Here is a 24,070-nt window from a genome sequence, read left to right on the forward strand (position 1 = left end):
TCACTCTGCGCACGCGCGTACGACACAGTCAAACCTACACTGGCGGTAAAAGATGTGAGTATGTTTTATTAAAAATGTACATCGAATACGGAAATAATATATAAAGTTCTGTCGAAATACAAACTAATACCGACTAAGGGCATCTTAAAACTCGTAATGAATGGACTTGACGTTGGGGTTTATGTCCCCGTTTAAGCCCATGGTAGAAAAATCCACTTTAAAACTAATTTTTCGTAGTCTGAAAAGTATCAAACTGACCACGGTGTGCTAAAGAGAATAAACAATTAAATATTTCCGTCGCTTAGCCAAGATATTATACATTTATGCTGTCAACATTTTTAAACGTAAAACTCCATTAAAAAAATACAAACAAATTTGGTTCATACTGGCTTGTTTTATTTGGTGTATTTACAAACGAGCACATGCAGGAAGTAGACAGTGACAGGGACACTTTATGCCGTAATCAATAATAGGGCGCACAGGGTATGTCTACGGGCTACATGACACCAGAGAGGAAAGGAGGAGGAGGAGAAGGAAGCTACTAACTACTACCCATGTCACACCCCCGCTTGCACACTTAAACACAAGTGAAAGTGTAGTATGTGCTTTCCCTGACATGAACACTCACATATTTCAGAACCCAGCGATTCAACTCCGAAAGAGCAATAAATAGTCCATCCAATAAATAAATGGCGTGCAAACAAATGCATGGCAGTCGTTACCCTCACATTGGAGGGTAATGCAAAAATAATAAAAAAATGTGTCAATTGATGTTCTAGCCAGACGGATTTGTTCTTGTTAAGTCGTCTATTTAATGGCACCAATTTGAAACTTGGATTATGAGCACCAGCCTAACGTAATGCTACTGTTGCCATGGTGACAGTAATGCTACACGGCCATTGACACGATAACAAAAGCGTTCCCTGATAGCTGATTTGATCAATAAGAGGAAAAAAATAATCATGACGTCATTGGTAAACATTTAAACTTCGCCTCATTCACTCTTTTCAACATGAAAAAAAGAGAATGACTCCTTCCCTGCTCAGAATACAAACAGTGCAACCAAACTTTCTAGCAAATGAAACAACTCGACTGTACGTTGTACAATACAATGTCTTGTCAATTCTAAAAATGAGAAGAATCACTAAAATAGATGACAGCAAAGCAAAGTAGCCTACTGTGTATGAACCTATCACTGCCAAAACATGACCACTTTCTACTACCACTGTAGCTAACATTGATGACGAGAGAAGCTTAAACATGGCAGGTTTGCGGGTTCAAGGTGGATGCAAAAGCCAACAAACCGGCAGACATTATTATTATTATTATCATCATCACCGCCATATACATGAGAGGGTTTGCTTGCTGCATTCACTTCGGTGTTCAAACTTGAGCGAAGATTAATGAGCCCATGCCGGGTTGAACCAGTAGGAAATTAGTTAGCCTTAATAAGTGGGTAATCATAGAATGCTATTGTATTTCCTCAAATAGCAGCCTGCCGACTCAGCATTTGTTTGACGGTGACGACTTTTATTTAAAGACCGATTGGTTTCGGAGAATAGAATTTGTCGCTATCTTGGCGCCATTTATTGTACTAGCTAGAAAAAAAGGAGGCCACTATTTGAGGAAAAGCGGCAAATGCATTTGATTTCGGAGACGACACGTGAAGCACGCGGGAAGGAAGGTTATTGGATTTCAAACACGTATGTGTGACGACCACTCGAGAATGGATCCGCGTGCGTTTTTTTACTCTGTGTTTAATGCAATGTCAATCTCACTTTATATATTATATATATATATACCTATATATTTGTTTTTTATATATATATATATTTATGTATATTTATACAGCAGTAAAATGTCAAACACATTTGAACCAGGTGGCAAAAGGTGAGTTTAGGGCTGAAAGGGCAATAAAACACACACCTACACACAGCTACAGTTCACGACATGATCACGTATGCAATAGGAGGTTCCGGGACAGTAATCCCAAAGCGGCCGCCGTCACGACCAGTTGGCGGTCGCTGATCTGATCGACCCGCTGGGCAGGATGGGCATTTAATGGGATATATCATTTAAAGATCATGAATTGATTCCATTTGCTCCACCATACTCGATGGATTCCGATATATAATTTGACTGTTTTGTTTTTCTGTCATGAATTCACAGAGTCCAGCGGTTGCGGTGTCACATGATGAGCGAGGTGTAGCCAATAGGTACCAGCCCTTCTCTGTCTCCCTGGCGACAGCGGATCCAGTCTTGGTCCACGCTCCCCAAGACGACAAGCTCCTCCCCCTTGCGAAAGCTGAGTTCGGCGCCCGCTCCGGCGGCGTGGTCGCACAACGTTCGAACGGACCTGAGGAGCGGCCCACAGTCAAGACGGCCAGTGTAAGTCAAACAAATACGAGCAATGACATCATCCCCATAAGTGCCGATTAAATTTCATAGGAGGCTATAAAATGAAAGATAAAACATTAGGCTGAGCATTTTCATTATGGAAAAAGTTTCATGTTGAGCTGGCGTACAAAAGTACCTGTGTGGTTTGTCTGTCGACTCTGAAGGAGTGTCAGACGCTCTTTCCGGCACAGTGTGACTATCTTCCACCGGTTCCGGGGTCTTCCTTAAAACCGGGGCAGAAGTGCTGCTCACTAATCGAGTCAGCGCCGTGACACCGGGAGCCAACCACTGTGAGGGCCGTCTAGATGGTTACGCGCGCAGATAAAAATGTGGTTATCTCATCCGTGAAATCCGAACCCAAAACACTTAAAGGGTCTCACCTGCTTGGTGTTGCGTGACCCAATGGGCTATCTGGGCTTTTAGAAGAGGTAGAGCCAAAGAGGCGACTCAGACTCCATGGCACCTGCGCGACAGGGCTAACTGGAGCAAAGTCGCTTTGTGTCTGGGCCTGACCATTTGGTAGACTGGTCTTCGCCTCATCAGTCTTCCCTGTGGCCGGGTTGAGCTCGGCCAGGTTCTGGCTCAGTCGGCCTCCCCACCGCATCACTGCGCCCCACCCTTGCTGGATCGCCTGTGATTTGGAAAGACAAACGTCAGGTCCGAATAGTCAGACTTGAACTTTAATAGGTTGTAAGCACCTGTCCGGCCTGCTGAGCGAGGCTTTCCTCCTCCATGTTTGGAGGAGGTAGTTCGCCAATCCTCTTGTCCTGAACCCACCGCAGCTGTGGACTTGTGTGATCCAGATTGAAGGACCACCCTGTATTAGGACTACCTTTATCCTCATCCTCTACCTGATGTCCGGTTCCCGTAAAGTCGACCTCCGAGAGGCTTTCCATATATCTCCCACCTCTAATTTCGGATCGGATCGCCTTTGTTGAGAGTCCCGCATTCTGAGCGGGGGGGCTGCACGCCTGTGGTGCGGGACTGTGGGGCTCCAGGTGGTGGTGCTGGAAGAGCAGGTCGAGATTGAAGGTGAGCAGGCTGAGAGGCTGCAGCACGAGGAGAAGCTCGTCAAACAAGGGCTGGCAGACGCTCAGCGACAACCGCATGAAGGAGGACGGACGGTAGTTTGTGTCCAACACATCTGCGGATCAATAAAACAGATGATCATGACTGCGGTGAAAGGCCATTTAAATGACAAAAAAAAATCTGAGGGTACTCACCACTGCTAGAATGAAGGTGAGACACCCAGAAATCGAGCTGCTTGGAACTAGAACGAAAGAGAGGTGGATCTATAGACCCCGATCAAAGAAATAATTTCTGCTCGTGAACAAGCAGCACTTACTTGAGTAATCCCAGAACGAACGCATTGAAGCGCTGTTTGCTCTGTTTCAGCTGAGGCAATTCGCCAACTCGAACTTGTAAATTGAACAGCGCTTTTGTTTTAGGACCTGAGTGATTGCAAGAATGCAGACAAAATTTGGAGTCCATTCAGTACAGCTCTGAATCAAATCAATAGTTTTGACAATTTCAGTGATACTTTCTCGCACCTGGCCGTGTTGAAGCCAAAACCAAGCTCCAGGCCGAATTTGGCCTCCTGCCTGCAATCAGGTCACTCTGGTGGGGCTTTAGACCGTCCGTCAGCAGGCCGTGGAGGGCGGGGCAGAGACACTGCAGCACCAGACGGCCTAGAGATGGATTTACGGTGCTGTCTCCTGATAAGGCCTAAAGATTGGAAGGGAGGGCGACGATATGAGGGAGCAGGCGAGAAACGGCAAATCCAGTGCATCATTCGCCTTGAGCTGAAAAGCAAAATGTCCATCACTGAAGAGTGACTAACCTTTTGAACCACCGTGCGAGAAGAACTGAACTGGGCCAAGACGGCTTCGACCGCCACGCTGACCGCACTGACGAGAGCTGGAGGAAAAATAACAGTTGCGCGGTTAAAGCAAAAAAAACCAAAACGCACCCAAAAAGTGCTGCTGCAATACCTCTCTTTTCCAGCAGGTGCAGAGAGGAGAGCCGCTGTCCTCTCATTGGATGCGGCATTTCTTCGCCCATCCAGGACACGTCGCCTCTCTGCACAGCTCCGGCGAACGACACACTGCGAACAGCTGGCAGCGGAAGCAGTAAAACAAATAAATAAAAAAGAGGGATGACTTAGAGGAATAAAAACTGATATTAACAAGCGCAAGAGAAGCCATGGCGGAGAGATATAGCTCAACTAAAAAAATGTTAATAGGTGACATCGGTGGTGAGGCAGGACAAAGCAGATGATTTGAAGGAGGAGTGAGTCATAGGCAGCGATGAGGCCATTTTATGGTTCTTCGTCCATATTAGTTGACGTAAAACGGATACAAAACAATCCGTGAACGTCGGAAAACAAACAAAGATTGTCTTGCCTGTGTTCACTTGAAGACACAACTCAAGAGTCTAAAATAACAAACCAGCCACACAAGGACGGACAGACGGACAGGCCACTGCCTGACAGAAGCAGATGTCACCCCAAGCAAGCTTACGTATTTTTGTCAGCTTTAAAAAGAACACGCAGCATGATATTCTTTAACATTGATTTACGATTCCAATCATGACAGTGGGGAGTAACGACAATACAGTAGAGAGAGGAAGAAGAGAAAGAAAGAGCTTACTGGCCACGCGTGGCTGTCGGGAACCCTGGTAGAGTTTCGGGGGCAGAGGGGGAGCACAGAGGGGTATTGTGGGATACAGGTGCGGGTAGTAGATGGGGGCGGCAAGGGCAGGAAGAGTGTGCGAGCGGGGGAAAAGAGGCGAGGTGAGGCCGGAGCCCACCGCGCCGGGAGGGAGCGGTCCCGGGCGCTGGGGAGGCGAGAGGGCTCCGATGGGGGAGAGGCGAGGAGGGGAGCCCCCGTGCAGTGGGCAAAGCTTGGAGCGGTGCAGGTAATAGGTGGGCAGAGGGGGCAGCTCTTTGGACATCCTGGTGTTGCTAGCGTTACGGTCTGTTGGTTTTTGTGGGCCACGTGAATGCGTCATCATGACGTCTATGTTTTTATACGGGGTGGTGCATTCAGGAACATCCGCTGTACGGATGTCTGCAATGCTCGGCTTGTCGCCGCAGTAGAGAGAGTCCAAATTACAGCGAGAGCCCAGCGTGTCATCAATTCTGCAACCATCGGGAAATTGCTTTGCGGTATTTTGCTTTGATTCCTTCCCACGGTTGGGAGAAACAAAATCAGCCCTGGATTGGTTGCTAAACACAGCGTCAGCATGAGCCCACTTCGGGTCTCCGAGCGTGTCTGAGGACTCTCGGCCGACGTGGGCGTGCGGCCTGGAATTTATATGAATGTGGCCCTGTGGATGGGAAGAAGGGGCAGCGTGGAGGAAGTAAGGCTGGGGTGGCTGGATAAGGGACAGTGGGGGAGAGGAAACTGCGGGAGGTATAAGCAGAGTAATGCAGGAGCAGCGTGGACAAACAATGGAGACATAAGAATGGGAAAAGAGGTTAAAAAAAATGGCAAACAGGAAGGAGAGAGATGCAGAGAATGTTAGTGTCTGTTGAGAGAAAAATGCATACAGGAGTGTATCACAGTCAAAAAGACATACATGAAGTAAAACATCATTTTAACAGTTTGAGTGATTCATGAAAAGCAGTACTATTGGATTTTAGCTGGCAGGACACGACAAGAGATGACACCAAAATAAAAGTGAAACCATGTTACCTGCTCTTTCTCCATGTAAAAGGACGGGCATTTAGATTTCCTACATGCCCCAAACGCACACGCTGGGTCAGATGTTAGATAGCAATGACCTCGAGCCTATTCCATCTTAATAGTACACCGCTCAATCGAGTGAAAACTACCTTGATTTGATTGTTAAATCCACTCAATAACTTCTGAGATTAAAAGTAAGAACAACAGATATCACGTTTCGACTCAGGTTGGAAGTAAACACGAAGCACTTCCTGTTTTGGAAGAAAACTTGTCAGTAATTGGTTGAGCTTCTAAGCCCCGCCCCGTACAAATCTTAAAGGTGTACACACTTAAAACGTCACACATTAAACGGACCAGTCTGCAAATTACCCTTAATTGATACATTCTCAAGTTAAATGACTCGCTAATTTTGCATATCATTTCTGTAAATGTTAGAATAATTGGACTGAAACGAATTAAATCATGTTTTATCTCGACGAGCTTTATAGTTTCTCCTGCAGCACTTTATGAGATAAGTAACCCGATCCCAGCTATGTGTCACTCTGGAGAGTGGGAGACAGGGTACGCTGGAAGCGGTCCACCAAAAGTGATGGATTCAAACTAAACTAAAAGACAGCAAACAAGATAACACAGATTTATATTTAAAAGGGAGGTGACCAAAAACCCTGGTGAGCTCACCAGAGGACTGTCCACCTTCTCCCTTGCTTACCAAGGAGAGGCAATAAATAATTGAATGAGGCAATGATGACATCACACTCTGATAACGCTTGCTGGAGACTTTCCAACCTTCTCCTCATATTACCCCCAGTATCCATCTCCCTTTCACATAGACACTCACACACACAGTCATCCCTCCCAGTTTGTCCTCTCATTATCTGTAAGCGTTGTGTGACTCATGCTCATCCTCCATCTTGCCACTCGTGTTCTCTCCATTGTGTCCATGACTGTTACATTAAATTATATGGTACTATGAGTGTATTTGTAACATATTGTAAAATGGCCTCTCACCAATGCTCCTTGACTCGAGTGTCCTCCCTCCGTCAGCTTGTCCTCTCACCTCCGCCTCTTCTTCCCGCCTCTCCTTGTCCGCCTTCCTCACCGTCACATCTTGGCGCTCCCACTCTCTGCCGGTTGTCCACAGGCTGCTGTCGCTGAGCGAACAGCCTAGCTTGTCACCTCTCGCGCTTTCCTCGTCCACCCTCTGCAGCATCTCCTTCAGGGCCGCCATGGAGGTGAGCGCCGGGGGCGGTTGCATGAACAGGGCCTGGGCCTGAGAGGTGTACTCCCACTGGCTGCCTCCGCTGCCCTCCTTCTCCCGTCTCCACTTCAGGTTGTACAGTATGTCGGGGTCCGGGGTGATGACCGAGGGATCGGGGTCCGGGTCGGTGATCACTTTAGTCGTAGGGGCGCTGCTTTTGTTGCGGTAACGCAACTCTTTGAAGCTGGTGACCTTTGGAACCGGGGAGTTCTTCTTGGCCGATTCGACGGGAAATTTTCTTAGTTGAGTGGGTTGCGGCGGAATGTCGGCCTCGGGTGTGAACGCGATCAGCCAATCGAAGCGCTCGGGCTGTGCCGAGTTAGCTAGGAGTGTGCTGACCCTAAGGGGCGGCACGCTTGGTGGGACTGGTGGTAAAGGTCGAGGTGGAGGAGGAGGGGGAGGTGAATCGAGCACCTCACCTGGATAATGGCGGGAGTCAAAGCTCATGTTTTTTGCTTTTGTGTCCTGCGTGTGACTTAAAGTGGTGCTGTAGTAAGTGTCTGATGTCAAAATGCTGCTTTTCTTCCGCCTTCGAGCCATCTCGGAGAACGAGGTGGTTCTCTGGACCCCTTTGCCCTCCACTGACTTCCCCACCCTGGGAATGTCTGCCCTTCCGTCCCCAGCTGACTTCCCTCTGCTACTCCATTTGTCTTTTTCCACCATTTCGGGATCGCAGTCCCTGAACTCTTCGGCTAAACAAATCCCCACATCTTCCTCCTCTAACACCCCGACGCAGTCACCCAATTCTGGGCTCAGTTTGAGGAGCTCAGCCTGGGTCAACCCCGCGAGCATCAGCAACTTGCGGATCTCCACATCCAGAGCATGGAAGGAAGGCGGAGGAGGCAGCGCCGGCGGCGGTGGTGGGGGGATACCTGGAGGGGGCAGGGAGGAGGATATAGCCGGGGGAGGAGGCAAAGGCGGCGGGCGTGTGGTCGGAGGCGGGAGCGACAGCGGCGTCTTTTCCTGTTCCGCTTGAAGGGCGGCGAGCCGTTGGGCCTCCTTCCTGGCCAGGTGTCTCCTCCGAGGTGGAGGAATTGGAGGGGTCGGGGTGGGGATGGATGGAGAGGAGGCGGTGTAAAGAGTCAGGTACTGCACAGGTTTGGAGGCAGGGAGGGGAGGGATGGACGGCGGGGACGGAGGCAAAGGTTTCTCGCAGCGAAAGGTGCTGAACGTGGGAGAGGAAGAGTTGGGCGAGAAGGTGGACAAGGTGGGTGAGGTGGACACGGCCATGGAGGTGGTCTCCCGGCTGATGTTGATGTAGGTGTGGAGGTCGGAGTTGACGCTGGCGTGACGGGTTGGAGGTTTCGGGGGTCGAGGAGGCGGCTCCGCAGGGGAGGGGGTGAGGGAGTCCGGAGCAGGAGGATCGTCGCTGTCCGACGGAGCCGTCAGGTCCACGCCGGCGTCTGAGAACTCCTGAGATTCTCCCATGAACCCTCTGCCGCTTTTGTAGAGCTTCCAGCCCATGTCAACGTTGCCCATTTCATCCATGACGTCGGAGAGGTTCTGCTCCTCCAGATCCCCCAGATCAAAACCCTTCTCGTGGAGTCTGGCAACGTAGGCCAGTTTGATTTCCCTGTTGACCTTCTCCAAGCGATCCAAGTGGTCCAAGCGATCTCTCAAGACATCCCAGTTCTGCTCGCCCTCCAAATCCCAACGGGCCACCTGGATCACCTGACTGAAACGCTCCATTTTCCCAAACTCGCCCACCGATTCCAGAAAGTCCAGCAAACCCAACTTGGTGACTTGGGGATCATCTTTAACACCCAAGTAGTCTGGAGAAGGTGTGTCCAGAGCTGAGGGGTAGCCCTCATCTGGGGACGAAACGGGCGTGTGAGAGGTTACGGGACAGCGACTGATCGGTAAGGAAGGGAGCGAACGTGCAGGCGCCTGGCATTGCGGAGAAGACTCTTTGATTGACGCCGATACCAGATCTTGCTGTTCAGGAGCGTATTGATCGGCACAGTCGGACTCCAGATCGGAGCAGGAGCTAATGGAAGTGGACGAAGAAGAGGTGGAGGAGGAGAGCGAGAACTCCAGCAGGGAGGGAGGGCAGTCGCAGCACGAGGGCACGAGGGTGTCGTCGTCGTCCTCGTCGTCGCGGTCTCCGTCGTCCTCGTCGTCGATATCGATGTCTCCGCTGCTGCTTTCGTCGTCCTCTTCCTCGGATTTGACGTCTTTCTTGTCATCCAGAGCGGCTTCTTCTTCAGGTTGGGGAGGAGGCTGCGGTTTCTCTCCAGAGGGGGACCGTTCCTCGTTTTTCCTCTGGGGTACCACGAGCGGCGGCGGCGGGGGGAGCTGCAGTTGGTGCCGGAGAGAAACGGTGTTGTTGTTGTTGTGGTTATGGTTGAACATACTGTTGCTGTCCTGCGGCGAGCGGCCGTCGCAGCACAAGCAAGGCAGGCTGGGCTCGTTGCAGTTTGGGTCGAGAGGGAGAACGGAAGGAGCCGGAGGAAGAGGAGGCGACATTTTGTTGGCTGCCGCCCCCGTGCGAACACTTTTGGGTTTGGGTTTTGCTGATTTAAAGGAGACGGAGCTTTGTTTTGCACCAAACCTGCTTTGGCTAAGCGGAACCCGAGGCGGCGGCGCCGTCAGCCTGGTCCTGGGGGCGACGACGGGAGCTTTCGTGACCCGCCTGGGGGAGGACGAAGTGACGGTGTTCATGTTTTTATCCTCCTTCTGAGCACCGCGAGACTTTGGTCCCATGTAGGTCGTGGTCCGCCTGCTGACGTCAAAACGCCGCGGCTTGCCAGGCTGAGCGGAGGATTGCATTGTGATAATTGGATTTTTTATTTTTTTGGGGAATAAGATATTTTAGTTTTATCGTAACAAACGCTGGGCCAAGCCAAATTTTGCCGCGGCGTGACGATCACATGTTGGAATGACTTCCTAATCCCTGAAACATCAAAAGAAACACATAGTGAATATTCATGATGAGCAATATATGACTTTTTTTTGCATCATTTTTTAAATTAAAGCAATCATCTGTGGCAGAGGTGGGCAACTTTTCAGCTTGACTCATATACAGCCTGCAAGAATATTTGATCCATGTCATTTTAAAAAAGAAATGAGACCTAGTTCAATATTTTTAATTACGTAAGCTAACCGCTGTAAATTAAACAATATATTTTCTAGAGTCCTTGTCAGTCAGGGTCCATTTGAATCACCACTGATTGATCAATTGAGTTAAAATGTTACCGTAATTGTTATAAAAAGTGAATTTCAACTATGATCCAATTTATACACTTATATTGCCACCATCATCATCATCATCATCTGTTCAGCCTGCTCACGGCTGTTGTTGCCTGCCTCCATCTGTGCATCCACCCTCACCAGCTCATAATGAATATGATTTTTTTTCTTTGAAAGGAAACAAAAGCATCCCTTAAAGCTTGGGAAGATCTGATTTAAGTGGAGCATGAAATAATCAGGCAGCAGCAGTGAGGCTGCATGAGAGGAAGCCTATTGCTCATTGCTGCACTGTGCCCTTTCACGTCACTGCAATGTAAATCACACTCGGCTCATTCTTGATTGGCCACGTCGAGACGAAAAAAAAAATCAAGCTCCTTGGAAAATAGGACGTGATGACATGTAATTTGACTCTGCTTACGTGAACGGTATTGAGCCTGCATTTATTGATCCGATAGACATGATGGAGACTGGGAGGAGGAAGAGGAGGGAGGGAGGGGCGGAGGGAGGTGGGGGTACCATCCGCATCGCCCTACTATGAAGGCCCATCCGCTTGTTTTGGGCATATATTCCCACTACACTCTCAAATAACCCTACTGGATTTGTATTCTGACCTAAAAATGATGTCAAGCGATCGTTTTAAATCGGTAGCTGTGTAACAGTGAGTATTCAAGCGGGCATCCTGTTATTTCACATGCACTTGTATACAGAATAAAAATGATTTAAATGACGACTCACGTCAAAGTAGAAGGCGTCCATCTCGGGCGTTTCGTCTTTTCCCGGACGTGAAGAGCATCAGTCTCCTCGCGAGCCACCGCGGACCGATACGATCGAAAGATGATGCGAGGGGAAAAGGGAGGGCGCTCGGTCACGTGGTCGGTACTGCTCTCCCCGGTGTGTCACGTGACTCCCGCAAGGGCGTAGCGGTCCGCCGACTCGATATCAGCACCGAGCAGTACCAACCTTGCCAGACGCTGACCCCACCTCTTGGCTTGTCATAACATCTCATTCATCTCGTTCTGTTGGAGATAATTACTTAACCCCCTGCTGGCTTTTATTGGAACTGAATTGCAGCGACTTGACATAGTTTTAGTCTATAGATAAAAGTCAAGCTTGGATAGATGATCCAAATAAAAAATGGGGGATGAGAGTTCATTTTGGGACACGTTAAAAAAAAAAACACATCAGGGAAAACACCATAATAATATATCTGTACATTTGATATTTATTAAAGGCAAACAAGTCCTGGGCAGGCTGTACTTACAGCAGCAGATATAAAAATATAGACAGCTGGTCTGCCTCAAAGTGCAGCTCTAGTTATACATTGCATTGCAAAATTCATGCATCTTCAAATCACAGATGAATTTTTAACTATCCAGAAGAGAATGATTTGGCGATGCTACAAGGAACAGAAGCGAAATCGTTCATTTAAACCACTGCCACTATGGTTTATCATTGTCCCATTCACTTGTTCCTCTTGTAGATCTTCTTGGCAAAATTGAGGAACACGGCATGAGGAAGGTTCTGAGCGTGACACGCGATGAGTTTCTGCAAGCGCTGGTAGCTCTCGTCTTCGTACTTGCGGTAGTGGCTCGGCATCTGCAGGGCGTCGTACAACGCTTTGACCTTTCCCACGCTGGCGTCGTCATGCCGCCCGTAACACGCCTGAGGGACACAACGAATGCCACTTTTAGCCATTCGAGTCAGGGAGATTGCTGAACTGAAACCGACCTCTAACTCTGTTCTCTGTTCAGGGGTCATGACCTCCATCGCCCTGACGACAAGCCAACTGCACTTGTTATCTTGGATATCCGTGCCGACCTTTCCTGTCACAGCGGGGTCTCCATAACAGTCCAGGTAATCATCCTGCAACACAAGCACATTGTTTGACTCTGTCCAAAAAAAAAAAAAAATCCAATAATTACTCACTTGTATTTGGAAAAATTCGCCCATCTCCAGTAAGATGAGTTTGGCATTTTTATGTTCCTCTTCGTCATTGATTCCAGCCTATAAAAATGTGATGGAGATGTTTCAGGAAGAGTTCTACTAACTAGGGGCTCAATGACTGCCTTGCTCACCATGTACATCGCTGCTGCCACCGGGAGGTAGAAGGAGTAGAAGGCAGTCTTATATTTCACAATAGCTTTATATCTGAAAGTGTTTCACAACATTTATCATGACAAGGTGAAATTTTAATTCAGACCAATTAAGTGAAATTGGATTATTTCATGGAATAGTGCCGCAGGGATTTCATTCCCTCCATGTTGTCTACTTGCCTCTCGATGGTGAATCTGTTGAGGTCAATGTGACCAGGGGGCGCTGTCATGAGGTCCAGAGCTTGGCCCAGTTCTGTCTGGAAGGAGGTCTGCAATAATAAAAAGAGATCACACTAGCCTGCCGTGCTGGCCTTGAATTTAGTATATTACAAAAAATACAACCTAGAAATAAAGTAGTACCTCATTGAATAGCTCCAGCAGGTGGACATAGTAGGGCTGGTTTCTGCAGTGTCTGCGGAGAAGTCTGTAAATGGAGCCCTCCAAGAGGAAGGAATCGTTGATGGCATCCAAACCAATGCCATCCTTCAGAAATAATTAAAAACAGGAGTCATACAATAAAATGGAGGACACTCTCCAATGAAAATTGGTTTTCCAAATGGATCAAGCTTAACCTTCTTGTACCAGCAGGGCTGTCCTCTGCGGGTCACAGACGCATCCATAATGTCATCGGCGACAAGGAAGAAGGCTTGAAGCTAAAAACACCCGCAGAGTGAAACATCAGGTGCCACAAAAATTATCAAATTAATGTGGTTAAAAACATTTTTGCTCATCGATGACTTCAAGATTTGGGCCACCAATTTACCAATTCAATACACCATCCGACCACCAGAGCGCGCTGCACGTCGTCCTGCGTGAGCCTAGTCGGTGGGAGGAGCTCCCGCAAGGAGCCAATCACAGACAGGCCGCGATTCCTTTTGCCTCCCGGGGCATTATAGAGCAAAACCTAAGTCACCAACACAACCATGCGTTTTAGTAGTCTTACTCACTAGACGTGGCATCGTCAGTGAAACTGTAGCCGTCAAGTCACCTCTCTGAGCCGGTTCATGGCGTCGAGCAGTACGGGGTCGGTGAGGTCCTGCTCCGTCAGCTCCCGTACTAGCTCTTCGAACTGGGCTTCGAACAGCCCCGGGTCCGAGAGTAGAGCCTTCTTGCTATGGGACCCGTTGCAGATGTTGTCTCCCTGGAGAGACGACAGCAGTGATGCCCGGTGTTGTACTTTAAGCGACGTCCCGACTGGCCGCATGATGCGAACCATTTTCGGGACTGGCAATCGGAAAAGGTGCCTCATCCCAAAAAACGATCCGAGTGTCCTTCCTTTGCAATGACTTGCAAAACTAAGCCTTTGACATTGCTTATTTTAACGCGAGCAAGTGGTGCGCTGCGTAAAGTTAGTGAGCCTTAGGTGAACAACAAGAGCAAGGATTAAACTGAATTGCTATTATTAGCTAGCAGCTTCTCTTGTCAGAACAAGTAGCGTTGGCTGACGTTACTGGAATCGTTTACCTTTCAACTGCCTATGAGCAAGCGACAGGTGTTCATCGCTAATAAAGAAAAACACTTTTATTCATAACGCACGTTCTTTACGTACCATACTTGTGTTGTCGTTGTCTCCTAAACTGTATCAACGCAAAGTTGCGCCCCGTTGGATTTTCAAATTGAAATCAAACCGAGGACCGTGAATGTCTCTTGAAACCAGGATGTGCAGATTGTAGTTCCCATTGAGATAACACCCGTTTTAATAGAAAGCTGCAAAACTAAATTTCCCATCACTCCTTGCGCCTTGGAGTTATGGGCGGAGATTAAGAAGACTCGATTTGACACTCTGCGTTCTCATTGGCCACTTGTATCGAACCAGGATAGGCTTTTTCACAGACTGGCCAATGGAATCCAAAGGTGGGAGGGGTTTCAAGTGGAGTGGGGATACTGTGAACCAATGGGCGAGCCTTTATTATTTTTTACTTAGAGACCAATAGAAGTAAATAAATAAATGAATAAATTAAAAAAAACATGAATAAAGAAAGTAATACACGCGTTAAATATCTTGGTTTTTTTATGATTTGGCAACGTTGAATATTTTTCTTTAATACCTCGCCATATTTAAAGACACAAATTCACTTACCGCAGTTTACATGTAGAACCAATAAATAGGTGTCATATTTACATACAATTTATTCAGATTTTAAGATTGTATTGCAAAGCCTGCCATACAGATAATCATTTCTTTTAAATAAATAATGCAAGACATAATGCAATAATAATGCAAGACAGGAGGAGGTAGAAACACGCCTCGGTGGAGAGTGCTTGTATGTGTACCCAGTACATGTACATTTTGAAAATATGGTTCTTATGTGTGGATACAAAATGCGCCATTGCTGATACCATCATTTTCACTTCGGTACATTTTGCACAAAAAAAAAAAAAAAATCAGTCTGATGCCATCGGTCTGAGCAGTAGTGTCCTTGTAAATATGTACATTTATTACAAGAGCCTCATTTTATCTGAGTCTCAGTGCAACTAACACATCTTTATCTTACAGGATCCGCCCAAGATCCGCCCGAAAAAGCCACAATCAGATATGCTTGATGCACAAGGACATATTGCACACCAAACGGGGTGTGCTGCGTATGCATATTTTGTTTGCAGCACTTGATATTAGACACACTTTGAACACTTCCTGTACGTGTCAACCCATGCAAATGAAGACATTTCACAAGATATATTTACTGTGTCTGATGTTTGTGGGGGTCGCAAAACATGCACGAACGCCACACCGTGTTTCCAAGGTGTCAGCCATAGAGAATACAAGCATTCATATTATGGATGCTGGCAAATACATCGGTGGCGGAAGGCGGGTAGAATTGCCCAAAAAAAAATCACACTCAGCTAAATATGCATGGTCAGGTCTTTTTTCATTTTCTTTTTACATGGAAGACAAAATATTATTTTTTAAATCACCGTTCACCCTGCCAACCCCTTATGTCGAACAATAATGTACAAAAGGGTCTTTAGCATATTGTAATCCATTATTTTGAATCTCCAGTATTTTTCCACTGCAGCCGAATGGAAAGAGCGTCTCGTCTGGTATTCAGAGTGATGGACAGCACCTTTCTGAATAAGGCCATAAGACTTTCGGAGTTGATGGATCTTCAAACGATTTGATCATCTTTCTTGTCTTCACAGGGCCGATTCCGAGTAAAGCGCTCCCGACGAGCCACGTTGTAGGTGAGGAGACACTAATCGGCGTACGGAGAGGGAGGATGAGGAGTTCAGATCCCCGCAGCTGCGCAAGTGGATGCCCTCCGGGGCGCGGGCGCCGTGGCTACGGTTGTGGCGGCTATCGCTGTGTGAGTGATGGTGAGTACGTTGTTGATTGGGTTGTCCTCGATTGGTACTCCAAGGCGCCCGCCAAACCTGCGTGATGATTTTTTTTGTTTTATTATATAAGCAAGGACGTACTATTTGAGGGCATAATGGAGAGGTCATACTTGTTCCAAAGACAGATGGTTGGTAGCAGTGCCCTCAGCACCTGCTCTTCTTTTAGGTACTTGCCCCGTGCTTCCAGCATGCTCGGAGGAGGGCGCCAGGTTGCGTTTGGAACGCTGTAGGAAGCGAGCCACCAGAACTCGAGTCACCTTGCGGGGGAGACAGATTGTTAAAAAAAAAAAAAAGTTAACGTCCCAATGATCATCACACACACATCTGGGTGTGGTGAAATTTGTCCTCTGCATTTAACCCATCCCCGTGTGATTTTGATCCATCCCATTGTATTCACACAACCAAATTATTTTCAGAACTCAGATTAGGTTCGTTTTTCCCAAGGTCGGGAAGTCGGACATATTTGAGAACCTTTTCAGACAAACCTTGAGGTCACCAAGTGAGCGGTGGTATTCTCTGGGTAAACGCAAGGGCGACACCGGTGGAGCTTTGGGAGGAACTTGCACCCCCGGATCTGTAGGTTGGATGCCGTCTTTTCTTGGTAAAGCCGTAGCTGGCGGCAAAGCTGTACGAGGCAGAAGCAACGCCTCACTGGATGGACCTTTGGAGAAAATAATCATTTGTTTACTTTCTTTATCAACTCATTTGGAATGGACGCACCATATTCCTCCATCTTTATAAAGTTTAGAAAATATTACCTATGTCTGGAGAAGCTTTGCTGCACCCAAAGCTAAAGTCTGGAGGACAAAAAGATATTTTTAACTAGTCATCTAGCACCTTTCAAAGGAACCAAGGACGTTTGACAATAACTCTTGGGATATAAAAGCAATTTTGATGACATTAGAAGCACCCTGCCCTAATTACCTGCACCCGAAGAGGAGCTGAGGCCCGGCTCACTGCGTGACCTCATGATGCGTAGGACGCCTCCGTTGTCATTTCTGCCGTTGTTCCTCCCGGCCCGTCGTCGCAGGTACAGAGGCTGGCGCTGTCCACCGCTCTGCTCGCCGGCGTCATGGCCAACCGCTTGGTGTAAAGGAGTGGACGGGCGAACGCGGATGTCCGGTATGGGGGATTTCTGTTGTGAGTCGGAACCCTCCATGGACCCCAGCTGGGAGCAGCTTCGAGCGAGCAACGCCTGGCGCCGCAACACTGGAGACCTGGAGAACAAGAACACGGCGAGTAACACCTGAGACTTTAAAAACATTCAATAATTCTTTGATGATTTTGGTAGAACAAAATCAGGGTGCTCTAGGACTGGATCTTATCCCAAATGACCGGCATCCACCCACCTGTACGTGGGGGTCGCAGTGCTGGGTGAAGAACACGAGTTGGACCTCTCTCCTCTGAGAAAACGTCTGGCTCTGGGTCCTCCAGCCAGAGGACTCTCGGGCGTCTGCGATCGAGGACCGCGGAAGCTGACCGATCCGACGTCCGGCCCGTCGCTCACCTCGCTGGCTGTCCTGCTGGCCCTGCCGCCTTGAACCCTCATCCCCACCTCCAACAGACAGGAGTCTTCGGACGGGGACGAATCATCTGGGATGTCCACGATCTCTGACATGAGCAGAGACCCACTGTCCATGGAGACTAAATACATGAAGTAAGGGAAAATTATGTATGGATTTTATGAAGCCTTATTTTTAAAAGAAATGCAAATTTAGATGTTTGCTTACCTTCTCCACTGAACGCTGTGGACGTTCCTCGCTCACCAGACAGCTCAGCGCCCTGTTGGTCGAACATTGTTGCCTTAACACAATATCACCAGAAACATCAGCAGAGTTGCACTTCAAAAAAAATTTTTTTTTCCATAATCATGCTCACCTGGCTGGCAGCTCTTTGTCCCATCACGGCCTCGTAAGGAGGAGGACAGTCAGTCGGGTAGAGCGGAATGGGGCTCTCCATGGAGCCATTGTAGGTGATACTACACAACACAATCGGGATTATTTACGTATCGCTAACGTGAGAAGATCCAAATTTTACCTCTGTGCGTCTGTCTCCGAGCTGCAAGTGTACTCGGGAGGATAGTAAGGGGGCGGCGGAATGGGTGGGACAAACTCTTCAAAGTCCATGATGTTGGTCAGGAAGGCGTCCTGAGGCGTGGTGCATTCCGGGTTGACGGAACGAGAACGGTGCGGCGCCAGCTAGGTCAGGGTGAGAAGCACATCATCAACAAAAACCTTCATGATGCAAGATTTATGTGTGCGCTCACCAGGTGCACAAGGTCCAAGGAGAAAATATGGATGCTGCAGGTGACCGTGGACAAAGTGCAGATGATGGTGGAAAGAATGCTCAGACCACACGCGCTGAATAACAAGTCCTGTAGAACAATACGGAACATCATTTGACCTGAAAACGAGAAGGATCAAGAGGCTTTACCTTCAGTTGATGTCTAACCGAGTGGCAGTCGGAATTACGGTTGAGAACGAGGGTTCCATCCTCTTTGCTGGAGCAGATTTCAGTAGGTGCGCAACACACACAACGGCCGTTCTCCACCTACACCAAAAAAGTGAAGTCAGGCTTTGCAATGCTGCTATATCTGACCAAACAAAAATCTAATCCTGGAATATTCCATCTGTTCCGAAGGACATTTTAGCGCTCGCTGTGTTTACACCTGGCAGGTGAGCATGGACTTGACCATCTGCGCGTTCTGGCAGGAGAGCATGGAGCCGGCCAGACTGAGGATCACGCACACTGCAGACAGCAGCATGAAAAGAGAAACCTGCGGAGGGACGGGGACACACCACCACAGGTTTATTTTCTCTTTTTTTTTTTATCACCATAATATCAAATTGGACCAAACTGAGAGTATCGTTACAATTTCCATCTATCCATCAGTATTCCTCCAGGGACAAACACATTTCCATCCTGGAGTAACTTTGCAAATATGTAAGTCATATTTCACAGGAATGTATCAATAATTCACAACTACAAGAGGATCCATCTGCGAGGGGTTGCCAGATCGATTAATAATACAAGACCCCTCGTGCGGACTGTCACGTTCAATTGCTGTTTATGGTGTCTATTAAAAAAAAAAAGTGCAGTTGCATGACATCTTTTGAAAAGACTAAGTGCCTTGTTGGTTATTTCTCGGCCATGTCAAACCACATCCCGTCTGTCTCCCCCAGCTACCATATATTTGTCGTAAAACCGCCATCCATTTTCTATACCTGTTACTCATCGGAGTAAGAGGACCAGTCCCCGGTAAAAAAGTTTGGGAAAAGGAAAATGGACATACCACCAGCGTCAAAGGTCTCCTCCATGAGATAATGCCGACTATCCCAGATGCCACCACCTATAAAGACAAACATGCGCTCTATGAAGGGGGTGAAGTGCAGCGAAAAGTGGAGTTGCATAAGTGTGCACACCCTTCTATAACTGGGGTTAAAATTGAATCTATTGCATTTAAACTAGTGATCGTTAGCCCAGATGTGATACCATTTCTGTGAGTTGCCCTACTTACAAAAAATCCAGCCCAGAAGGGACAAGACTGCCTCACGCGAGCAGACGAGGTGAAGGCCATGCTGGTGAAGGAGAAGGCCAGGACCATGGCGCCCAGGCCCAGGTGGCACAGGCCCAGATAGAGGAGCAACTTGGCCCCCCCGGGGCCTCGACCTGAAATACCACGCCGGCTGTCCGACCAACCCCGGGAGCCCGAGGCCGATGCCACGCTGCTGGAGTCTGACGGTGAGGGCATGTTGGAGATGTGATGGAAGGAATCTGTAGTTCTTTAAGAAAAGTTCAAGGGTGGCTGAACATTGTGAGCCTGGTCAGCAGAAAGTTGAGAATGGACAGCCAGCTCATTTGACTGTTTCAGCCATGGCCGTAGAAGTCAATACAGCTCGCAGCAGCACCCCCTCCTGCAACAAGACTCCTCTGCATGGCTCATATCGACGGTTGTGCTCGCTGATTTTTTTTTTTTTCCTTCTTTCCTCTGCTTCCACTCTCGCCAGTGGCATTGCGGCAAGCATCAGCAGGTAGCGCGTTGTCAAACATCCCCCAAAGATGGAAAGACGCGCATCTCTCTCAGCTTGCGGGCCGCTCGGCTGTGTGTGTGTGCGTTGTGCTCCTCCCGAACGAGCATCATCCGACCTTCTATCTGGACCACCGAGATGGGGAAAAGATGAATTTCTCTCACCTATATCAACAGCAACCACATTCCATCGATTTGGAAAATGCACCAAAAAGGATGCGCCCCCTCACGGGGATCGAACGGTGACAAGTCCGCCTGGTGTGCCGCCTCTTTCCTCCCCGCGGTCACGCGGGCATCACGTCCACTTGCGTGTTAAGTGTCCCGGACGTTAGCTCACAAGCTACATATTTAACAACACGCCGCCGCATTTCAAATCACCATTTTAAGTCCGTGTTTTAAAACGCCTCTGTGTGTTTTCCAGCGTGGATCCGCCTCCGGCATCGTGCCCATATGCAAGCCCGAACCTGCCCCAGTGCGTGATGACAAGGCACGTAAAGTGTGCGTGAGATGCGGCAGAGGAGGTGGGTGCTGATGATGGGAAGGGAGGGTGCGAGCGAGGGAGGAAGGAGGGAAGATAGGAAAGAAGGAAGGAAAGCAGCCAGGAAGGAAGGAAAGCAGCCAGGAAGGAAGGAAGGAGCACAACCATGGTTGCCTAGCAACCAGCTGCAGCCTGTGCATAACAAAACAAAAATAAAATGGAAAATTGGAATTGATCATAAGGTGCCTGAAAGTCCGCAATGTGAGCTACTAGGCTCCCTCCCAGTGGGCCTCATTCACAAGCAAGAATAAACAGACATCTAGCCAAGATCCACTTTTTATTTTTTCCACTAACCAATCGAAGTGGGGACTCCTTTCTTCTGTTTTTTTAGAGCTCATGTGGGTTAGCACACTAACCTCATTTGTGTTGTGAACCAAAGTTTGTCATCTGCAAAAAATATTTAATAATTGTAGATTTTTTTTTAAATGGCAAATTTATTGGTCACACTGAAGAATGTTCTCAGTAGATCCTTTGCCATTCAGGTCATGGTACCTGGAAAAATTTGACTTATGATCGTCAAATATGACATATGCTACATGCTAAAAGGCTAACGGTATCCTCCATGGTTTGCGTTGCCATTCTGTAAAGTATTTTCAAACCACCAGACAAAGATGACTGTTTTCACTTTTTATTCAACACAAGTGTGGCCACAAACCAAATCCAAATATAGCGAGCGGCAAAGTGAAGCCTGCTACCACGCAAGGCAGGACACTTGTTTTGACAGAGAAGAAAAAAAAAAGTCAGCCGCTATCATCACAGTACTTGCGAAAGGAAATTGCTCCAACCATCTGACACATCTCATTCACTTGCTTCATCCATCTTTCATCTCTCCTCACATCTTCTATATTGCACTTTATGACTGCTTCAAACTTCCACGTACTCAGTCTTTTTGTAAAACATTTGCTCTTCACATACCGTATTTAGTTTCCAGGTGCTACTTTTGTCGATTCTAAAATGTTGACCTCGATCGTAAAAAACAACACAATCGCATCTCACAACTTATCCTCTGTGATAGGAAACGTGACCAAAAAACTGTGCAAAGGACAAGAAATGTGTTGGACATATTCTGGACATGTGAGCCACCAGATGGAGACACCTGACTGGTTCGTACGGATTTGTGTGTCTTTTTTTTTTTTTTTTTAAGTTGGAGGGCAACTGGCACCGTGTGTGTGTGTCTGCGCTGCTGTGTCTAGAGAAGCGCACATTTGGACGTTTTTTTCTGTGCGCTGCTGGTGATCTTCACCTCTCGGCCTGTGGGAGCCTTTCAAAACAAAAAAAAAAAAGCAGAAGAGGACATTTAGGACCCTTTTAAAATTGCATCTGCTCGTGTTGGAAAATCAAAACTTTTCAATTGCCTTCTATAATATTTGACTTACAGGTTTTCTGCTGGATTTCTGAAGTATGTCTCTTGCCAATGATAGAAAGGACTACAAAATCAAAATAGAGACAGATAAAAAATTAACACTCATGCCTGAATAGAAAAATCTCCTTTGCATTGCAGCTCACCTCCTCAACGTTAATACTGGACTTGGCGCTGGTTTCAAAGAACCTGATGCCGTGATCCTTGGCCAGCTGTAAACAACAAGGGCGACATAATTACACAGGGCCAGGATATAGATGGCAATCACTTCCTGTTTCTTATCTCAAGTAAACAGAATGCCGAGCCACTGAATGATTTCACCTTCCGTAAACAATTCCTCCCAGTGATCATCAATGTCAGCAAGTGCTCATACATGGCAACTAATTTTTTTCCGTCAGGGTCAGCTCACCTTTTCTCCCGTCTCCTTGGTAACCTTCCGCTTTGCCTCAATGTCACACTTATTACCGAGCAACATTCGACTCACCCCCGCTGATGCATTCTGGGAAAGAAAGGGGGCAAGGAAATTGATTGTTTAGGTCAGGTTGTAATATAGTATAATGATATAACTCACTTTGCTAGGTAAAATGTATTTCTTTTATTTTTAGCCTCACTTCTTTGATGCTCTTCATCCAGTTCTGAATGTTTTCGAAGGACTTCTCGTCTGTGATGTCATACACCAGGATGATGCCCTGGCAGACGGCGAAAGAGAAGTCAGCTGCTTTATCGCTCGTGGAAATTGCACATGCCTGATCTTACCATGGCTCCTCTGTAATAGGCCGTGGTGATGGTCTTGAACCTCTCTTGGCCCGCCGTGTCCCTGCGTGTTGCAAAACAGAGTGGACAAGAAGGCAGGGCTGCAGGGCGCATTTTTAAAAACGTTGGCAGGGAACAAAATGGCTGTCATCGGCTTGCCAAGAAAGTGTGCAGACGCAAGCAATGAATCTGACTTGAAGTGACAGCAAAGAGGGCTCAAGGCGGGATTGGAAATAATGACATTATTAAGCTAAGTGGAACCACTGACCAAATGAGTCTTGCTCAGGGTGCCGTTTAAGATGAGAGTGTCACAAAATTGAAAGTCCTTAGCTAAGTTGATCTTTTCCAATTCATCTTACAAGTGCTTAAAACGTCAAGTGACGCACAGTTGAAAAGCCAGCATCATCTCTTACCATACTTGCAGTTTCACTTTCTTCCCGTCCACTTCAATAGTTTTAACTTTAAAGTCGATGCCTGAGAAGAAGGGGTAAACAATCAGTTAAATACCTCAGAGTTGTGTCCACCCACTCATGGTGTGGCATAATATAGGTCACAGTCTGATGGGTGGGGAAAATCACAGCGAAAGATGGTTAGAAAGATAGGAATGGGTGTGGGTGGAAGAATGAGAACTGCGTGCGTGCGTCATATGGAATTGCGAGAGGAACAAAAAAAGTGCGACAAACTTGAGATGAGGAAAAAATAAAATGGAAGGAGAGTGAAAAAAAAGATTTTTTTTTCAAACATACCGATGGTTGAGATGTAGGTGGAGTTGAAATTGTCCTCAGCAAAGCGAATGATCAGACATGTTTTGCCAACTCCACTGTCCCCGATGAGCAGCAACTTGAAGAGAAAATCATACTTTTTCGCCATAGTTCAGAGACGCTCCTTCAAATCCTTAAAAGTTGACAAAAATCCTTCGTCTTTTCTTTTGCTGCAAAACTTCCCTCCCTTCTTTCTCAAACTTGACACCGGTAAAGTTGGAACCCCCTCAGCGCCCCTCTTGTGTCCCGTTTAGGTTGACCAGCGTTGTTGACCAGTTATTCACATCCGCATACATCACCGCATGAATGTCGTCTCACTTTCAACAAAAGCGATCTTTTCAGTCCGTTTCCAAACATACCAAAGTGTCTACGTGTTTTTTTTTTCTGCCTCCCCCCAACAACAACAGAAAAAGTTGCAGTCGGCCCAGAGCTTACGTAGTGGGAGAGCTTCGTGGGAGTATCTCCCAGACAGGCATTACCGGGAAGCTACACTAGATGGCGTCATTTGATTGCTTTTGAATTTAGGTAGGGCGTAGTGAGCTTGCAAAAATATTTTCAGAAATGAGTAGATTGTTCAGAATTTTCATGTTTGTTTCGGAGGCCATACAGCACAGATCTAATTATCTGTATTTTTCACAATAGTTGCTATTTTAAACTACGATGGCGCAATCT

General features: G+C 47.4%; 4 protein-coding genes and 1 long non-coding RNA gene across 15 annotated transcripts; 1 reads left to right on the forward strand and 4 right to left on the reverse strand.

Annotated features, from left to right (window-relative positions):
- Positions 1 to 374: 374 nt before the first annotated feature.
- rusc1 (RUN and SH3 domain containing 1) lies at positions 375 to 11,417 on the reverse strand. Of its 2 annotated transcripts, XM_088387803.1 has the most exons (12): positions 11,266 to 11,417; positions 7,092 to 10,234; positions 5,046 to 5,801; positions 4,389 to 4,511; positions 4,238 to 4,314; positions 3,948 to 4,122; positions 3,743 to 3,848; positions 3,621 to 3,667; positions 3,096 to 3,541; positions 2,778 to 3,028; positions 2,534 to 2,698; positions 375 to 2,356 (listed from the first exon to the last, which is right to left on the reverse strand). In XM_088387803.1, the coding sequence occupies exons 2-12, from the start codon at positions 10,108 to 10,110 to the stop codon at positions 2,188 to 2,190; spliced, it is 5,334 nt and encodes a 1,777-aa protein (XP_088243929.1). In that variant the 5' UTR covers positions 10,111 to 10,234; positions 11,266 to 11,417; the 3' UTR covers positions 375 to 2,187. The 2 variants fall into 2 exon arrangements, with proteins under 2 accessions (XP_088243929.1, XP_088243930.1); XM_088387804.1 differs by lacking the exon at positions 5,046 to 5,801.
- A 317-nt stretch (positions 11,418 to 11,734) lies between these two features.
- On the reverse strand, positions 11,735 to 14,363 carry fdps (farnesyl diphosphate synthase (farnesyl pyrophosphate synthetase, dimethylallyltranstransferase, geranyltranstransferase)). Of its 2 annotated transcripts, XM_088387837.1 has the most exons (10): positions 14,173 to 14,363; positions 13,612 to 13,764; positions 13,387 to 13,527; positions 13,196 to 13,276; positions 12,984 to 13,106; positions 12,804 to 12,892; positions 12,606 to 12,678; positions 12,457 to 12,534; positions 12,259 to 12,393; positions 11,735 to 12,192 (listed from the first exon to the last, which is right to left on the reverse strand). In XM_088387837.1, exons 1-10 carry the CDS (start codon positions 14,173 to 14,175, stop codon positions 11,992 to 11,994), a joined length of 1,077 nt encoding a protein of 358 aa, XP_088243963.1. In that variant the 5' UTR covers positions 14,176 to 14,363; the 3' UTR covers positions 11,735 to 11,991. The 2 variants fall into 2 exon arrangements, with proteins under 2 accessions (XP_088243963.1, XP_088243962.1); XM_088387836.1 differs by lacking the exon at positions 14,173 to 14,363 and having other exon boundaries at positions 13,612 to 14,069.
- A 372-nt stretch (positions 14,364 to 14,735) lies between these two features.
- On the reverse strand, positions 14,736 to 20,521 carry entrep3 (endosomal transmembrane epsin interactor 3). 2 transcript variants are annotated; one of them, XM_088387819.1, is made up of 14 exons: positions 19,477 to 20,521; positions 19,252 to 19,308; positions 18,628 to 18,735; positions 18,393 to 18,509; positions 18,226 to 18,333; positions 17,997 to 18,157; positions 17,838 to 17,937; positions 17,690 to 17,741; positions 17,309 to 17,603; positions 16,884 to 17,176; positions 16,718 to 16,756; positions 16,445 to 16,620; positions 16,070 to 16,216; positions 14,736 to 15,995 (listed from the first exon to the last, which is right to left on the reverse strand). In XM_088387819.1, exons 1-14 carry the CDS (start codon positions 19,708 to 19,710, stop codon positions 15,759 to 15,761), a joined length of 2,124 nt encoding a protein of 707 aa, XP_088243945.1. In that variant the 5' UTR covers positions 19,711 to 20,521; the 3' UTR covers positions 14,736 to 15,758. The 2 variants fall into 2 exon arrangements, with proteins under 2 accessions (XP_088243945.1, XP_088243944.1); XM_088387818.1 differs by having other exon boundaries at positions 17,690 to 17,762.
- Positions 15,685 to 23,591, forward strand: LOC148391757 (uncharacterized). Of its 8 annotated transcripts, none has more exons than XR_015860996.1 (6): positions 15,685 to 17,616; positions 17,729 to 18,161; positions 18,229 to 18,478; positions 18,635 to 19,700; positions 19,967 to 20,069; positions 20,164 to 23,591. It is a non-coding gene; the product is annotated as an uncharacterized LOC148391757 (long non-coding RNA). The 8 variants fall into 8 exon arrangements; XR_015860999.1 differs by having other exon boundaries at positions 18,635 to 18,765; positions 18,852 to 19,700; positions 19,967 to 23,591; XR_015861001.1 differs by having other exon boundaries at positions 15,685 to 15,938; positions 16,990 to 17,616; positions 19,967 to 23,591.
- On the reverse strand, positions 21,139 to 24,018 carry rab13 (RAB13, member RAS oncogene family). The gene is made up of 8 exons (XM_088387844.1): positions 23,384 to 24,018; positions 23,051 to 23,111; positions 22,641 to 22,701; positions 22,496 to 22,573; positions 22,294 to 22,383; positions 22,031 to 22,096; positions 21,901 to 21,951; positions 21,139 to 21,785 (listed from the first exon to the last, which is right to left on the reverse strand). Exons 1-8 carry the CDS (start codon positions 23,505 to 23,507, stop codon positions 21,714 to 21,716), a joined length of 603 nt encoding a protein of 200 aa, XP_088243970.1. The 5' UTR covers positions 23,508 to 24,018; the 3' UTR covers positions 21,139 to 21,713.
- Positions 24,019 to 24,070: the final 52 nt, after the last annotated feature.

The sequence above is a fragment of the Syngnathus floridae genome, chromosome 10, assembly GCF_059516105.1.
Source record: "Syngnathus floridae isolate MCC-2025c chromosome 10, RoL_Sflo_1.0, whole genome shotgun sequence".
Classification (NCBI taxonomy): domain Eukaryota; kingdom Metazoa; phylum Chordata; class Actinopteri; order Syngnathiformes; family Syngnathidae; genus Syngnathus; species Syngnathus floridae.

Coding starts and splice junctions, on each gene's coding strand:
- rusc1 (XM_088387803.1), bottom strand. CDS start 10,110: ATGCAATCCTCCGCTCAGCCTGGCAAGCCGCGGCGTTTTGACGTCAGC. Junction 3,668..3,742: donor TTCGTTCTGGGATTACTCAA/GTAAGTGCTGCT, acceptor CTTTCGTTCTAG/TTCCAAGCAGCTCGATTTCT. Junction 2,357..2,533: donor TCGACAGACAAACCACACAG/GTACTTTTGTAC, acceptor GCCGCTCCTCAG/GTCCGTTCGAACGTTGTGCG.
- fdps (XM_088387836.1), bottom strand. CDS start 13,872: ATGAGGCACCTTTTCCGATTGCCAGTCCCGAAAATGGTTCGCATCATG. Junction 13,277..13,386: donor TCGGATGGTGTATTGAATTG/GTAAATTGGTGG, acceptor GGGTGTTTTTAG/CTTCAAGCCTTCTTCCTTGT. Junction 13,107..13,195: donor AGCCCTGCTGGTACAAGAAG/GTTAAGCTTGAT, acceptor TTATTTCTGAAG/GATGGCATTGGTTTGGATGC.
- entrep3 (XM_088387818.1), bottom strand. CDS start 19,710: ATGCCCTCACCGTCAGACTCCAGCAGCGTGGCATCGGCCTCGGGCTCC. Junction 17,177..17,308: donor ACTGCGACCCCCACGTACAG/GTGGGTGGATGC, acceptor CTTGTTCTCCAG/GTCTCCAGTGTTGCGGCGCC. Junction 16,621..16,717: donor CAAAGCTTCTCCAGACATAG/GTAATATTTTCT, acceptor TTTTCTCCAAAG/GTCCATCCAGTGAGGCGTTG.
- rab13 (XM_088387844.1), bottom strand. CDS start 23,507: ATGGCGAAAAAGTATGATTTTCTCTTCAAGTTGCTGCTCATCGGGGAC. Junction 22,702..23,050: donor AAAGTGAAACTGCAAGTATG/GTAAGAGATGAT, acceptor TGCAACACGCAG/GGACACGGCGGGCCAAGAGA. Junction 22,384..22,495: donor GGATGAAGAGCATCAAAGAA/GTGAGGCTAAAA, acceptor TTTCTTTCCCAG/AATGCATCAGCGGGGGTGAG.